Source organism: Agelaius tricolor, unplaced genomic scaffold (genome assembly GCF_023055355.1).
Source record: "Agelaius tricolor isolate 1412-34295 unplaced genomic scaffold, bAgeTri1.0.p SCAF_1, whole genome shotgun sequence".
NCBI classification, from domain to species: Eukaryota; Metazoa; Chordata; class Aves; order Passeriformes; family Icteridae; genus Agelaius; species Agelaius tricolor.
The window spans coordinates 61,839,347-61,856,572 of record NW_027269261.1 but is presented as its reverse complement, the minus strand read 5'-3'; the positions used below and the strand labels follow the sequence as shown (position 1 = coordinate 61,856,572).

At 42.0% G+C, this 17,226-nt stretch overlaps 1 protein-coding gene across 12 annotated transcripts in view; it reads right to left on the bottom strand.

Annotated features, from left to right (window-relative positions):
- PTPRK (protein tyrosine phosphatase receptor type K) overlaps positions 1 to 16,948 on the bottom strand; it is a 381,645-nt gene extending 364,697 nt beyond the window's left edge. For all 12 annotated transcript variants that reach the window (XM_071437018.1, XM_071437032.1, XM_071437039.1 and 9 more), the window contains exon 1: positions 15,948 to 16,948. In XM_071437018.1, coding sequence (XP_071293119.1) covers positions 15,948 to 16,881 — 934 coding nt within the window. In that variant the 5' untranslated portion in view covers positions 16,882 to 16,948. The remainder of the gene's footprint in view (positions 1 to 15,947) is intronic.
- Between the last annotated feature and the right edge of the window lie 278 nt (positions 16,949 to 17,226).

The following is a 17,226-nucleotide window of genomic DNA, read 5'->3' as shown; positions in this document are numbered from 1 at the left end:
CCTTTGTCTAGCTGAGGACTGAAAACCTCAGTGGACAGGGGTTGCCCTGGGCAGTCTCTTCTGCTCCACCACCCTCCTACACACGAGCAAAGTTTTATAGTGTTCAAGCTGAGCCTCCCAAGCTGCAATTTGTGTCTACTGCCCCTTGCTGTATTATTTACTGCTATCAAAGAGATCATCTCTGTCATCTTCATAAACACCCTTCAAGGTCGTGCAACCTCCTGTTAAGATTATCCCCTTACTCTTCTTAATCTTGAGACTAAACAGGCCCACCTCCCTTCAGGTGCCCCTTGGAGATCACACCATCTAGGTCACACCATCTAGGCCCAAACCTCAGTAACTTCCCAAGAGACTTCAGCTTCTCCACATCCTTCATGACCTGGGAGAAGGCAAGAGGCACAATTCCCAACAAAATACACCAGACATACCTCACCAGCACTGAGTAGTGGGGCACAGCAGCTTGCCACAATCTGCTGGCTACAATCCTCTCAGTGCAGTTCAGTATGCCATTCACTTTGCTCAGAAAAACAAAACATTTACTAAAAGCCCCACAAAAGTAAACAAACAAAGTCAAATAAACAAAAACAAACAAACAAAAAAAACCCCACAGGTATACCCAGCCAGCTATCAACCACAAACCCCTTTCTTGCAGGGCATCACCCAGCCACTATCCACAGGTATTCCTGCTGCCAAGATTGGCCCATGCACTGATGTTCTTGGTCCAGATGGCCTTCACAAGTCCATTCAAAATTAAATAATCAATCCAAAACTATTCTGGCTTGCATAAATATCCCATGTGTCTTGATTACCACAGCAGAGGAGACATGACTCACTTCGTAAATTATGCCATTTCAATAAGAGACAGCCCCCAACAGAACCAGAAGCACCTGGTCATCCTTCATTAAAAAACTGTCATTGAAAATGGAATAAATGGTAGTGTGGATATTGCTACTATAACATGAATTACAATTACACTTTTCTTTTGAGTGCCTGGTAAAACACACACCTTTGATAGCTGACATCCACATGATTTCTAGCCAAAGCAAACCTATACACCTGCAAGATGTGATGCTAAAAACTGAGGATGCAGGCAAAGATTCAAAAATTTTTCTTCATCACCAGATATACCCAATGTGCAACCAAATATATCTCATCTGGATTTGTATTTTGAGATTATTAGTTTTATCTACTTCCACTTGCCTGACTTCTGTGAAAAGTCACTAGGAGAACTCAAAAAAAAAGGGGGAGGGCAAGTGTTAAATACTGTATTTAACTGAACCGTTAAACAAAAAATATTCCACTGTTTTCTAACACATAAACTATGAAAAGATTGCCCTTTAGAAGGAAAGAAGTGCAATCTCATCTCAAACTCCATGCTTTTGGGAGCTGTTGCACTAACAGAAGTAGGGGAAAGAACTGTCTTGTATGTCAATAATAACATCAATCCCCCATTGCTTAATCAGAAATCTGATCTGCTTATTAGTTACCATGTAAGGAAGAAGATTAAATATAAGAGGAGTGAACTTGCCACAATATGCTTTGCAACATTAATAAAACATTCAATAATAGTTTTGTTGCTAAATCTGCTAAAGTAAAATGTTCAAATTATCTTGGAAGAAATCTATTTGACAGCAGAGCATAAGTCTCTGATAGAAAATCAAGGCTACTTCTTATCCAAGTCCTATAAGATGATCTGCTTGATATAGAGAATGAATGTTTATCTTCTTTGCAAATCACATTTTCCTTAGTCTGTGTGGTATTAATCTCCATGGGGGTGGAAACCTCCAGGAAGGTGCAATGGTTCATCTCCTGGTTCTGGTCAATTCCTGTTTTAATCTCATTTCCAGGTCCCACTCTTCACACATAGTGAGATATTAAACTCTATAGGGGCAGACATCTCAGCTGGCCTTAGCACACAGCTTCCCCCCTTCTGGCCAATTCTTATTTTAACTCTAATTTCCTATGATTTATATTCCATTTTCAAGTGTAATATATTCTGCTTCATTTTTATCAACAAGTCTTCTCTCTCTCCCTCCCCTACCTCTTTTCAGAGATTTTCACAGGAAAAAACTACCCATTTGGTCCCTTATACTAACCATTTCTCTCAAAATCATTGTGATGTTACTGCCAGGTTGAGATGTTATTGGTGTCATTACCATCAATGCTACTTGCAAACACACTGACAATGCTTGCCTTATTAAGGACTAGTTCTCTCAGTGTGGTATAATTTTGTGTAGCCTTGCTTCATATAAAATTTCACTTACCTCATAACCTCATACCTAGGTAACAAACTAGGATATAGGCTAGAACATCAGAAATTAAAGCATAATGCCTTATTGTACACTCTCCAATTGACAGTCAAGTCTGCATCCTAAATGAGAGGTGTAGGACAACAGAAATCACAGGAACATCATGAGGCAAAAGTATTTCAGGCCATTAGTATCATAATGGGCAACACAATCTCAGAGAGGAAAACAGAACCAGAGGTCTTTAGCCTGCCTGATATCTGCCTCAAACATTTTGAGACCAATCTTCACTCTTCCCAGCAAATATAAAGTATTGTTTGAATACAGTATTTAATTTCACTATCTAAACATGCTTTCAGTTTTCCCTGACAGGTTAGCTTCTCAGTCTTGAAAACACTCATCACTAAATCAACACATCATCACCATCTTCATCTCTTATTTGTTCATCACTTGAGAAACCTACTAGCCAAACATTTAAAACCACAACAGAGAGGCATGTTTATGAAAAGGGCAAGAGATGCAATTTCAAAAATATTGCTACTTTTCCAGAGCATGTTCTTCCATTTTTTGTCCCACTGATTTTCATACGCTCCCTAGCAGAGGGCCTGTCTAGTCTCTTTCTTTTTTTTTCTTTTTTTCTCTTTTTTTTTTTTTTAATAAGCTGTACCTGTATTTGGAATTTGGTTCAAAAGAGAAGGAAGATATTTATTGCCTTGATTGCCTCATTTGCCATTAATTTGTTTCTCAGCACAGCTGCTGTACATGTGAACTTCACCACCACAGTCAGAGACAAGCACACCAAAAGCTCCTCCTCTGAAATGCTCCAACAATTCTCTGGGAAGCTTGATTCAAAGTCAGTAGACTATGTACCATGAGATCCTTGGGAACCCAAGACACCAGAAAAAAGGACCCTACAGGAGAACACCACAAAATTTGAGGTAACCCTGCCTGGCTACACCACGTGCAATGATTCTAAGTGTCTCACTGTCTCTAAGGCTTCAATTCAGCAACCAGCATCTATTGCACTAAATTGCTTGTCAATGCAGATACAGCCATAGTCTGTCTAAGACATAGCAAAACAGAATTGCCCTGACAGGTACTAGTGTCACAGATAAAACTGGCAAGATCCTTCTAACTTCTTGCTGAAGCAGCTCATAAGATTCCAAGAGCAAAATACAGTGCAGCTAAGTGTGCAGACAACTTTACTCAAACATAACCTTACTTTGCCTTTGGAAATTATCTTTTCACTGTTTCAATTCACAGACATTCAAGTTAAAAGCTTGAATTAAAAAAGGATGACTTCCTAGTTATCCAAGTCTTTTATTCCAAAGTTTTTGGAAAGCAAACTGAAATGCACTTCAGAACACTTTTCCAAGCTTTGGCATCATTAAATTTTACCATGCATTTGCATTTTCATACATGGTCGTTATTGTTGTCTATCTGTTAGGCTGCTGTCTTCTGCAGTCCATTAGCCAGTTTTCAAATGCTAATTACTGTCCCCCATTAAGAATATCTTCTTTGCCCATGCATTTTATCTCCTGCTATAATAACATTTCATCATGCCAGAATCCGTAAATTGTGTCTGAGAACAAGCTAGTCTGTGTCTTAGGTAAACTGATCAATCATATATGAAAGAAACCAAAAATACTCCAGGGACCTAGATGTATTTATATATTTTACCATGCATAAACACATTCATCAAACAGCCAGTGGGTCTATTTATGAGCTATACATCAATTACTGAACATTTACATAGAAGATACAATCATTGGTAGTTTATCTTTTATATTGCTAAAGGCAAATCCTCTTAATTACAACTTATTTAGCCAGAAGTTTTTACTATGTGCAACTCTAATGTTCTTCATGTTGTTACATTTTCTCCACTTTTTCCCCTGACAGATTACAGAAATCCTGAGGTTCAATCCCACTCTTTTTCCAAGTTGTGTTCTGAACTGAAAAGTATAAGGAAATAACAACTTCTCTGGGCCTAAACATAGCAAAAGTAATCTTTTATAGAAGGACCCATTTTGCTTAAGCACTGAGACCACATACTGCCTGCTCTTTCTTAATTCTTATCCAAAGAAATGCAAATATATTCAGATGCCTAATTACTGTAGTTGAGATATAGTAAACAAGCAGATAAGAGAGAATGTAAAAGGACAGGAAGAATACTATGATAAACAATACACAATCATCTTGGATGCAGAATGTCTCAAAAAAGGATTAGGAAATAAAAAGAAACCAGTTTTACCTGGATTCCTTGACAGGACCTTTTTCATATAGTAAACATGAAGATAAATATACCCTGATCTGGGAGTTTAAAAAACCCCACACCAATAACACAAAGCTAAGCAGACACTTGGAAAAAACTGGAGAATTATCAAGAAAGTCACCAAAACCCCCTGCCTACCCATAAGTCAGTCTTAACTAAGAAGGTATTCATCCCACAGGCAGGTAGGCTGATTTGTTTTTCTGACCTCTTTCACCTGGCAAAACACGCAACATACAGTACGAGCAGAGCTGTTTAGAATTTTATGTATTACTGCCCACAAACCTGTTAGTGTAACAAGATAATGATAAAATATGAGTTATTCCTAAAGTACTAAAAGCTGAAGAGCAGCAACAAGGATGAGCTTATCGTCCTTTCATTCTAAGTTCACGTTTTTTGTCTTATAGAGAAAAAAAGGCATCCTCTTCATTCATGGCACAGTACTGAAGAAACTCATCAACTTCAAGATTTCTGCAACGGATTCACAAATCCCTTTTGCCCCTTCTTAATTTTACACTTTCTTCTTCAAATCTATTTTGTTTACACAGCTGAAATGCTGCCGCCATCACAGGACTCAATCCTCAACCACAAGACAGTAAATGATGTGGAAGAAGATGTAAGAGGACTTGGGATCTTTATGGTTTAAGAACTTATTTATTACAAAATTGTGATCCCAGTACTTAAAGTTGTCCTCCAACAAATATGAGAGCCGTTGCTTTTCCTTTAAGGACAAAGGAGTACTGCACTTATGCCTCCCTTTTATTTCACAAATCAAAGTAAGATTATGTTGTTTTCCCTTTTTCAAAGTGCTATTCCAGGCAAGAAATTCTCCAAAACTACTTTCCACTACAGCTTTGTTGCAAGCACTACACAAGCAGTGCCCAGGAAACAACACTTGGTAAGAACTTAACAAACTGTCTATTAGGTAATCAACATCAGTACTGCTGTGCACTTCAAAAGTGAATAAAATTGCTATTTTATTAGGGAAATAAATAAACATTTACCAGCTTCATTCAGTTGTGTGTCCTCTGGGGACTGACTAATATACAAACTTAGTAAATTTGAGCATTTTCTTTGGCTTTTGCTTCCACTTGCTAATGCTGAGGTTTTTTTAGGTTCAGGTTCACAATGCAAATGCTTCACATCCAAGTGCAGTGGGAGTTTTTTGTTGTTTTTTAATCACATCTGCACTTCCACTAAAAGACAATTTTCTAATTCTTTCAACCTCTTCATCACAGAATAAGACTGGCCCATTAATTATTTAAGGCTGCTTTTTACTTAATAGCTATTTAAAGAGATGGATGGTCAAAATTATTTCCCAGAAACTCAAATTATCTAGTGCTTGTTTTCATTCCCATTTCCATGCTTAAGCAAACAGAGAGAGAGATGTTTATGCTTAGCATCTGGATACTATCACTATGCAAGCAAAGCAATCCAACAGATTATTCCAGTATTCCTAGGGTCTGCAAATGTCATTATTAATCACAAATGCTACTCTTTCAGGTTCACAGCCTCATCACATAGCCCATAAAGCTCAGACCAAGGATTTTAAAATACATGCTTTCTGTCAATCTGAAAGTAATGTACCGACTCCCCTCTTCTGAATGCTCATAAAGAACATCTGTGCAGTCTCTCTAAACGAGAGTATAATCTTGCCCTTCCAAAATGCTGGTGATTTAACTCAGTTCCTTGATCAACATTTGACAGAAACACCAATAAATCACCAGAAGGATTGAGCATTTGGAGTATAAACCCAAAAAAATACAGGTAAGTGAGCCAGAGGGAACAACCACCACCCCCAAAAAAGCTGTTTAGCATATCCATTTCAATGCCTTTAAAACAACCCACAAACTGAGTCTGGTAGTTAACTGCTGCTGTGCAGACAACAGGATACACAAACTGGCCAGGAACTCTCTCATCCCTGGAAAGAGCTGCAGACCTGGAAGCACTTCATACCTTCAACATGACTCAGAGGGAGCTGTTAACCTACCCTACAGTACTTAACCAAGTCAGCATTCAGGTATTTCAAATGAAAGGAGAAAGAAGGGGAAAAAAGAGGAGGGGGGGAGGAAAAAACTACTGTGAATAACACACCACCTAGGAATGGAACACTTTCCCACTTATGTAAGAAGAATCAAAGCATTAAACCATTAAACTAACTTTATCAAAGGAAAAAGTCAACCACAGTGGCTAATAACAGCATGTAGAGTAAGTAACTACTAACAGAAGTGGTTGAAAAATATTAAAAGTTAAAACAAAAACCATTTTGATTAACAGCTTCTCATTTACAGGGTTCAGCCACCTCAGTCAGGAAAAAACCCCACCTTTAAATCTCTACATGCTGTGACATTACACCCATCTATTTAGCCTGTGTCTACCAGGAAAATTATAATCCTTTTCATTACCAAGCTTCTTTTCAACTGATTCAGAAATCCAAATCATTACACACTAAGGGTTTTGCTCTCACCTGGAAAATGTCTTTCCACCCGTACATATGTACTTACGTTCTCATAAGTAAGTAGAGCAAGGACATGAAGGATTTTGTTTGTGGTGGGGGTTGTGAATAGTTTGTCATGCTGTCTGAAAAGAAAGGTAGCAAGAAAGGAAAGCCAACCCCGCAGAGATTTACAAATGCAAAAAAGTTAATATAAATAGACCTTTTGCACTAAACAAGACCACACACACAAAGTATTCATATGTTGAAGAGCTGGCAAGCCTGTGGAATGAGTTTGCAATTTCTAGTATATTCACAAATTGAGTCAGGACTGATTGCTGGTAAAAACTAACTGCAAAAAGAATATTTGTTTGGCTTTTCTGAATTGACTAAGGAAAAGACCATTTTATTACATTTCTGCTCTGCAAGATTGGAAAGCCTTTTTTAACTGGAAATTTACTAGCCTGAAAAGTGAACATGGAATGCACCAAACAACATTGTCACATCAACAAAGACAGATACAGCTAACCAAAGGAGCACACAAAAACTTCATGAAAAGTGAAATTTATACTCAACTATTAATTTATACTTTCTGAGTAAGAAATCTCATCTACCTTCCTCCACTTATGGCACGAAACTCTAACATTAAACTCTTCCAACAAAAACCAAGGAGAGCCAAGGAGATTTAAAAATGAGCAGGAGGGGCTGTTGCAAATGCATGTTTAAGGTCACTTAAAGATTGACCCGCCTGGAGCCGGGCTGGGGGAGGTGGGAGGGGGATGCACCACACAGGGACAAGGAGGGCAAGAACAGTGGGGAAAACGACAATGCACTTCTTTCTTCAGGCATGGGGGAAAGGATTATGGGACTGACCGTCTGGTAATTTCAAGACTGGACTGGGGTTTTCTGTTTATTTAACCTTCTTTTTAAATCAATACCATTATCTAGCACTGAAGTTAACACAACAATGCTTTGGTATGTACTGTCTACCTAAAATGCATATGATACTCAGACTTGAGGATACTAATTGGAGAGATACCTGAAAAAAGAATATTCTTCAACTGTAAAAAAGCATTTCTTCTAAGGAATCAGAAGTTGAACAAAACATAAGACTGCCTTTGGTATTTTTATAAGAAATCATCCCTTTAAAGTATTTAAATAGAGTGATGGCAGTCAGCACTGACAACTTAGTCAAGAACTCAGTCACATTTCTTCAGCACTCTCATGGCTGATAAGTGCTTTCACATTTACAAAGAACAGGCAAATAGGGTGACACTGGGAGAACCAAGACAACTGATACCATTTTGATCTTACTCCAGCCTAATACCACAGAGATATGATACAGATATAATGGAGTGTCAAAACATAAAATCAGAGCATTTTCTAATTAATAGCAACAGGTCAACTCTCTGCCAGGTCTTGTAATTTTAATTTTTCACTGTAGTGAAGAAGACAAAAGCAGTCTAAAATTTCAGTGCTTCAACAGACTTTTCTTTTTTAAGTAAAACCATAAATCATTTAAAACCAGCAAATACACTATAGGACTAACAAAGAAGCACAATTTCTATTTGAAATAGTAATACAAAAAAGTAGTTCAAGAAGTCAGTTATCCACTCAAAAATTTAACTCTGAGCAGTTTTGAACTCATTTGAACTACAGGCACAATTATTCTTCATAGTATTTTTCTCTTCTGGTTAATATTCATCAGTCATTTTTACTGTTACAGAGCAAGTGTTTACACACAAAAGAAAGTATACAACTCCACCTCAAAATAAATTGAGTAACCAGTGTGTAATAATTAGAATGAACATGCCATAACTTAATTGCAACAGAACTTGGGTTTAAAGTATTCAACAGTGTCTCATAAGTCAGTAGAATTAATTTCATGACATAGTAGTTGAGAAATGGCCTCTTTTGATACTCAATTAATAAACATAATCACATGTTTTTAGTAAGTGGCAACAGAAGTAAATGACTTTCTGACAAACTGAAAGGTCTAATCTTTCATACACTAGCTAACAAAAATAACCTCATATTACCTTAGTACTAGGCAAAGAACTGATTTTTTCACAGCACCAATCCTCAAGAAATTAAATCCCTCAAATCTTTTACTTAAAATGCAAACACAACTTTCAACTCCATGGCTTCCTAGTAAGTGACTCAAAACTACAAAGTTGGTATGCACTACAGATGACTGCAGCTGGGTAGTTTGCATAGTTTTAAACTACTGGTTTAAAGCCACCTGTAGTCAAGGTTTACCAGGAAGCAGCACAAGGTAATGACCTTTCTGACCTACAAAATTATGTGTAGAAGGATTTTATGCTCAGCCAGATGATATGAAATTGTCACCCTTACTGCTGCCCAGCTGGCTCACTCTGGCCTTTAAAAACCATGGCCATTTTTCTCCTTCAACCAACATTCACATTTCATGAGCAATTCTACTTAAAGACCCCAGAGGATGGTCAAGGACAGATCATGCATGGAAAGATGTGAAATCACAGAAACCAGCTTTAAACAGTTCCTGCTGTGCCCCAAACTGGGTGTCACAACATCCTCTAATTCTAGCTGTGTATCTAGGTGTCACCTCCACCAAGTCCTCGATTGCTTGACATCACAATTGCTCTCTACTAAGTGCTCTGAATAGGCCACTCCTTGTTTACACAATTATATAATAAACGCTTTAGCTATGTATTATAAGAAAAGAACACATTTAAGCCCAGTTTACTCAAAGCTGCATGTCAGAAACACTTGCATAACGCTGTCATCAGTTGGTGTGCAGTCAGCCAGAGCACAGCCTCAAAAACCTTCTCCCAGCCTAGCCCCTTCAGCTCCAGAGCGAGTACCAGGCCTCTCTTCCCACCTCAATCCATGTCCTCCTCCCTGTTCTTTGTCCTTCCTTGGGTGGATGAAGTGCTGGCATGGTGAGCAGAGCATAGATCCAGTGTGATTCAAGCCAGGTTCACCTCATATGAGCTGCACTGTGATGGCAGCTGTCAAACCCAGCCTTCCCACCATCAGCCCCCATCTTCCCTTATGTCAGGTTTAGGTGGCTGCACATCTGCCAGTGAACTATTAGGAATCTAATCCCATGCCCCATCTTCCCTTCAAGGAGATTCACAGAAAGCTAAACCAGCTCACCCACAGGCCCCTTGGCTGCCAGACCCAGCACAGCCAAAGACCTAAGAGCCACTCAAGTGATAGAAATGCCCCCCTCTGTGGCAGCAGTAATTTAAATTAGCTTAATAGCATAGGCAGATTGCAAATGAAGCTCCAAATCAGAGCACACACTTCTGGGAGCAGCACTACAAAGGCATCTTTTCATGACAATGATAAGCTATGACAGACGGAATTCCATCAGCACCTGAAAACACAAGGTATGTCCTAATTGACTCAGCTAAGAGAACTGAAGGAGTTTTTTTGGAAGCTTCCAAGAGAACTGAAGTAGTTTTTGTGGAAGCTTCCTATTACATGTTCAACAGGATCTGTGTTGCAAAAGGAAGAGTAGAGATTTCACCAAAACAGTTGCTGACACTCAGTCACATACCAGCACCTGAGAGGTGAGATGACCTGGAGGATTGAATGACTGGATAGAGATCATGAAGACTCAAGAGCAAGAAGCAACACTACAGCAGTGCTGCAGATCTCTTTGCATGTTAATCCAGATACTGCCAGTCTTTACATGTAAGAGGATAAACTCCTTAAAACTCACTTGTATTAACAAGAGCATATGAAGAAAAAGAAAGAGGAAAACCACAGTGGTAAGCATTAAACTCTCCCAAACATTCAACATGAGGTCACACATTCTTCAAGAGCCTGGCTCAAAACCTCTCCTTCCTCCAAAAGGGCTGGTTAAAGACTCTCTCCTTCCCAAGAGTCCTGCTGTCCACTGGCACAGCCACTCCACAGACTATCATTTAATGCAATATCTCAGCTCTTCAGTAATGAAATAGTTCCATAAAAGTGTCAGCTCACAACCAGGAGTGAGACAAATGGTCAAAAAAGCCAAGCAAATGACAGGAATGATCACACTACGGATAGGGAACAGAAATCATTATTAAGCACTATATAAATCCGTCAGGCAGCTGTCACATGGATGCTCTGAGCAATGTAGAACTGGAACAGAAAGAGAAGGCTGATAAAGGATAAAAAGAAGATATGGAATGATAGCTTCACAGAAGGTGGCTACAACTGGACTTTTCTGACTAGAAAAGGAATAGTTGAAATAGAGCGGAAAAACCCTGTGTGGAATGAAGAAAGTAAAATGGGAGGAATTATTATTCATATTATTTTCATACAAGAGCTAGAATATATGAAACACAACAAGCTATTTCAAAAAACAAAGGACCGCAGCTTTTTCCACACAACTTATAGATTCCTTACCACAAAGCAAGATAAATGCTGAAAGCAATACAGGCTGAAAACGTCATTAGGCACAATCATGGTTACATAGTCCACTTACAGTACAAAATACCATCACTTTGTCACTGTGGCAGTGACAGGCAGTACACAGAGGAAGTCACTCACCTTGCCAAAAATCCCTCTCCCCAAGTGCCCACCATCAGAGACTGGATACTGGACAGGTGGACCTCTCACCTCATCATGTGCAGATTTCTTACTTCACCCTCACCCTTGGGATTTTTTAATTTTTATTTATTATTCTAACTAGACCCTAAATAAGAGCAAGACACCTTCCTTGCTTTAAGGTGCACTGTGTATATCACTACCACACTTATCAAACAGTACTGTGTTTCTCTGACAAAAGGAACTAATTGGGACTTCCGGGGTCATTGTGCTCTGGGTGCTTTCAATTTCACATTGATCAGTTCAGTTCCAATTAGAAAATTTATATCTACTGTATAATATGGCACCTGAAAATACAGACAGGCAAGCGATCTGTGAAGCCACAGTGCCATGGAAGGAGATTTCTATTTAAAAGAGAAGAAAACATTTGAGAAGGAAGTGATGAAAGCAGGAAAATAATTTCACTTTTAATTTCACTCATTTTCCATGTAATTTGTCAATACATTTGAACAGATTGATGGGAAATAAAAAAGCTACTGGTAAGTTTCTTATACATGCACACCTACCTGCACCAGTGTCTCTTGTATATCTTGCATATATGCAAATTGTATTACATTCAAGGTAAAATATGACTGAAACATCTTTTGCTGTTCTGGCAGCAAAGAGCTAATTTGAGTTTAATTACTTTAAATATTTTTAAATGTTTTCAAAGAGCCCTCAGTTTCTTTTATGACATGATTACAAAAAATAGATATGTTGGTTATAATTTTCGTATATTTCTCAATAAGCATATTTAATGGAAAAAAATCTATAAAACAAATACTATCTTCTACTTTATTGTATCAGATTTCTCAGTCAGATTCACTCCCAAAGACAGACTATAACTATTTTATCAGGGGAAGGGGAAAAGATTAACTTAGAAATTTTTACTCTTGCATGTTAATTTGTGACACTAACTGCTTCGCATGCAAGAATCTAACTATTCTAATAAATTATTTGAACTCATAATTCTACCAAATGATTTGAACTCATGAAACATCCAGTGTTTTTTATGCTTAACTGTCCCTATGGTCTGAAATACCACAGTTAAATAACTTCAGGTAAGCAGATGCATCTAGAGCTTTTATCCTCATATCTTTTATTTAGTAATTAAAATCCTCACACACTTGCACAGACCATCAGAGGCAGTGCAATGCATATTTCTTATCAGCAGTTGACAAGCCAGCAGCATTCTTCAATTTTTTTTTTAAATATTCCTTTTTTCCCCTTAAAAATTGAAAATATGCAAACTGCTAAAAATAAAATTTTAAAAAATATAAGTTTAAAGTGATTGAGTTGTGAAAACAAGCTGAACTTGTTCTTTATCGAACTGTAGGAGTTGCAGATGAAAGGAGGTGCTATATAAGGAATAGCTAGACTTCAACAGAGAACACGCTGCCAAAACATTTTGGCCTAGATTCTGACAGGCACGCACCCAAGTTGAAGGGTCATGGAAAGCAGCGGTGTAAAGAAACAATCTACAGAGACCAGAAAACATTACACTGCGGATTAGGGCTGCAGCTGGGGGAAGGGGGCAGGGGAGGAGGGCAGGGAGAAGCTGCTTGTTTGCTTGGGGCTTTTTCATTTGAAATCTGGGGAGAAAAACAAAAGATACAATGTCTCGATTATGTGCGAAGGGGGCGGAGAAGATATACAAGCACAATTTCTAAGACAGCAACAAATGATAAAATGTATCTTGTTCTTTTTCCTAAGTTTCTGCAGCTCCTTCTCATTTGCTTTCACGGAATATGTTAGACAGAAGAACAGACGGCAAACTATCACACACGGCTCCCGAAGAAGGCCAACTTTCAAAAAATTCATACTCTGTAATTTGATTAGACCCTTAATAAACATGTCAAAGTTTTTATGAAGAATTCTGGATCTTGTATCGTTCATGCTCAGAAGTAGTACAGAGCACCATGAAAAGAAAATAGAAATCTAATTACAATAAGATAGAGATTTGTGAAAGGTCCAGACTGACTTAATACCTTCATTAATGACAAAGGAAAATTAACAGTTTTCAATTCTTGCAATTCAGAGGAGAAGAATATTAATAAAAAGGGAGCTGAGAATTAGCTATGTTTAGTTTAACTTGGAAAAGCACAGGCTTTTCCAAGCTGTGCTGAGCATCCTCACCTCACATATTCCAGTGAGGATGGTGGAAGGCAATCAAAGAAAGATGATTGCAAAGCAATACTCATGTTAAGCAAGGAGATGCCTAGGTATAAAACAGATGCTCAGTGTCCACCAAACAGAGAAATTTCTCATTATAAGCTACAGAAAGGCTCTCACTGGGACAAGTGAACTCAAACTTTTGTCTGTGCATCCACTAACACCAAAATAAAGAAGTTTCATCAACAGAATCACAAACACACACGCACACTCCTGAGACTGGCTTAGAGTAAGCAATGAAACAAAGTTTGTGGCAGTTATTAAATTCAGTAGGGCATAACTCTATTTGTGGATATCAAATGTATTTAATAAGAGTGCAACAACCATACATTAAGCTAAGCACAATGACAGAACAAGCTACTAGCAACTGTATTCCACTAAACCTTCAAAAAGGTCTGAGTGTCTGCAATTAACAAACCTCTGACTGGTGCAACACATCAGTATTCTTGATCCTTGGCAATAGAAGCTAAAGTCTCTAGCTGCTGACATGCTATACACACCAAAAAAAAAAAAAAATTAATCTTATGTTTCCTAGATACAATTGTTCAACTCCTTGACAAGCTTCACCTACTCTGGTCAGAAGGATATTGAACATTCTTTTCCACTTACCTAACACATACCCCACAGTACCAACCTGACTGCTTGTACTTGCAATTCAAAATGGGCTGCATGCCACGTTTCCAGCATAAAATACCACAGACCATATAAGTTATCAGAACTTCCTACTCTTCTTACACCAGTGAACAAGCTTTTAGAAAATCTTTACGTAAGTGTTACCTTTGGTGTTAACATTAGTCTGATGAGTTTGGAGTAAAGCAAAAATCACTGGTCTAACTTAACTATGGTTTTGAATGAAAAGACATTACACATGGGAATATTTTATTTTAGCTGTTCCTACAACATACCAGCTGTGTTGATGGTACATTTCCCTTCCCCTGGTAAAGGGCTCATAGATGCTTACGTAATTTTACAATTCTGATACAGAGGCATTAAATTATACACACCAAAGTCAGACACAAGGATGGATGTAACCTGGTCAGACCAGCACTCCTTTAGCATATTTCTTAATCGATGACATTTCAAACGTCTCAATTAAAAACTAATTTATAGGAGGACCAGGAGGAAAAGAAGAAAAGTCCCCGACTATACATCAGTCCTTTAAAGTCTCAAGAGTGTAGATACTTTTATTAATAGCAGGTTTCAAACCAGTATCGTATGATAAAGATCTCAAATGCCTGCCCAACCGATGCACCCGATGCAATTGCAAGTACTATTCAAACGGGGGGAGGGAGGGAAGAAAGAAAACCGAGAGCCTTAAGTCTTTTTCAGCCAGTCAGTTAGTCCTTGGTGTAATACTTCACGCCGCAAACAATAAGAGCACGCTCACAATAAAGCTTCACCCAAGCAAACGAAGGATGCTTCATAAACTACAGCGGAGCAGGTGGGGGTGACGGTCCGGGACACGAGTCCCCAGTGCCCCCCGCATCACCCCGGCACAGCACGGGAGATGCTGCCCCCTCTTCCAGGAGCGGCCGCTCCAGCCCCAGGCTCTCTGCTCCGAGGTTCCGCCGGGACCAACAACTCACCACCGCGCCGGCCGCAGCTCCCACCGCCCGGCCCCGCGGGCTTTAATTCCGCAAAACCCCGTGGTGTTGGGCGGCCAGGAAGGAAGGGGCGAGAAATTCGCGGCTTTCACACAAAACAGACGCCGACCCTATCGGAGTTTTCCCTCCCGTTTCTCACCCGCCACTCTTTTTGTAATGTTGGGAGGGGGGATGCCGGTGGCCCGCGGCAGCTCGTGTCTCCCCGCCCCACGCCTCGGGGCGAGGGGAGCGGCCGGGCTGCGCTCTCCGCGCCAGGCAGGGAAACGCCGGGAAAAGTTTGAGCGGGGGAAGGGGCGACAACAGCTCCAACCCCGCCGGCACCTGGGAGGCTGGCCGGGGGAGAGAAGGAGGAGGAGGTGAGGAAGGGGTGTTCGTAAGGTGCCTGAAGCCCACGCTCTGCCCGCCCCTGCGAGCCCCGCGCCGGCAGCCTGCTCACACGCGTGGGTCGCCCACCGCGCCCCGCAGAGCGGAGGGGTTGGGGGTGTGGGACAGCCCCCCTGCAGCCCCACCGCCGCTCCTCGGGCAGGAGCCGGGTCCCGGAGCATGCGGGACCTTCCCAGCACTCTCCCCTTCCTTCCCCTCCCTTTCCCGGCAGGCAGCCCGGGCACGGCGCGACCCCGCCGGGCCGCCCGCCCGTACCTGGGCGCCGAGCAAGAACTCACCTGCCGAGAGCTGGGCCCGGGCCGCCCCGAGCAGGGCGGGCGAGCGTCCGGCCAGCAGGGCGAGCGCCGCCAGCAGCGGCAGCGAGGCGGCGGCGCCGGCCCCCCTGCCCATGCCGACTTGCGGAGAAGTTTCTGAAAGAGGCCGGTGCTGCCCCGGCCCGCGGCGGCGGGCGGAGCGCACCTCGACCGCCCCTCTCGCCGCGCCCCTCGCCAGGAGAGCCCCGCGCCGAGGGGCGCCCGCTGGCCCCGGGGCCGCCCGCTGGGGCAGCCGTCTGCGGCGCGACGAGCGCGGCGGTGGCACCGATTCCCCTCGTACTCCGGAGTTACTTTGCTGCTGAGCGAGTGGGGCGGGAGGGAGGAGCCGAGCGCGCACGTCCAACCCCCGCTCCCCGGCACTTGGCACGGGGAATGTGGGACTCCGGCCCGCAGCCCGGCGCGGGCGCAGCGGCGCCCGGCAGCGCCTCCTGCTGCAGGCGCGGCGGCAGCACCGGCTCGGAGCGGCGCTGCCCGGATCGCCTCCGCTCCGCTCGGATCGCCTTCCCCTGGCGCGGCTTTCCCTGGCACAGTTCGCCTCGGCTCTTCTCCGCTCTCTCCGGCACGGCGCAGCCTGGCTCAGTGCGGCTCCGCTCGGCTCGGCTCGGCTCAGCACGGGAGCAGCTACAGGCGGTTGTGCGAGCCCCCCGCTCTCAGCCGCCCGCCTGAGGGAAACCTGCTGCTTCTGGAGGAGAAGGAGGAAAGGGGCGGAAGGGAGAGGGCGCCGGCTGAGCCGGAGGGGCGGGAGGTCGGGGCAGGGAGCGCGGCCGGGGGCGGCGGGTCTCGGGCGCTGGTTTCGGGGGACGGTCCCCAAGCCGCCTCGGGTGGCATCTGTTGGCTCATCTCGCTCTTGGAAACGCCGTATGGATCGAGTGGCGAGCGTGGTATTATGAGCGCGCATCAAACAGCCTGGCTGTATCCTCGAGTCAGGGTTCGTGTTTTTGCTTTCTTTGGCAACACTTGTCTGGCTCCTAACGCCAGTAAAGGCTTATTGTTCTCAGTTGGAATGGTAATAAACAGTATTGCTATTATCCTATCATTTCCACGCGTGATCACTATCTGACCTTTCAGACAGGTCTGTGTGCAGCTGTGCGACTCTGACACCCGTGGGCTGTGACAAAGGATACTCTCTCCTGATCCAGACCCCAGGTATGCCCTAGAATAAAGGCCTTGTTCTCTGTTTCTAAAAGCACTGCAGGTCCTTATGCTTCCAGAGCTTAGAACTCCAAAAAGCATTTGAAATAAC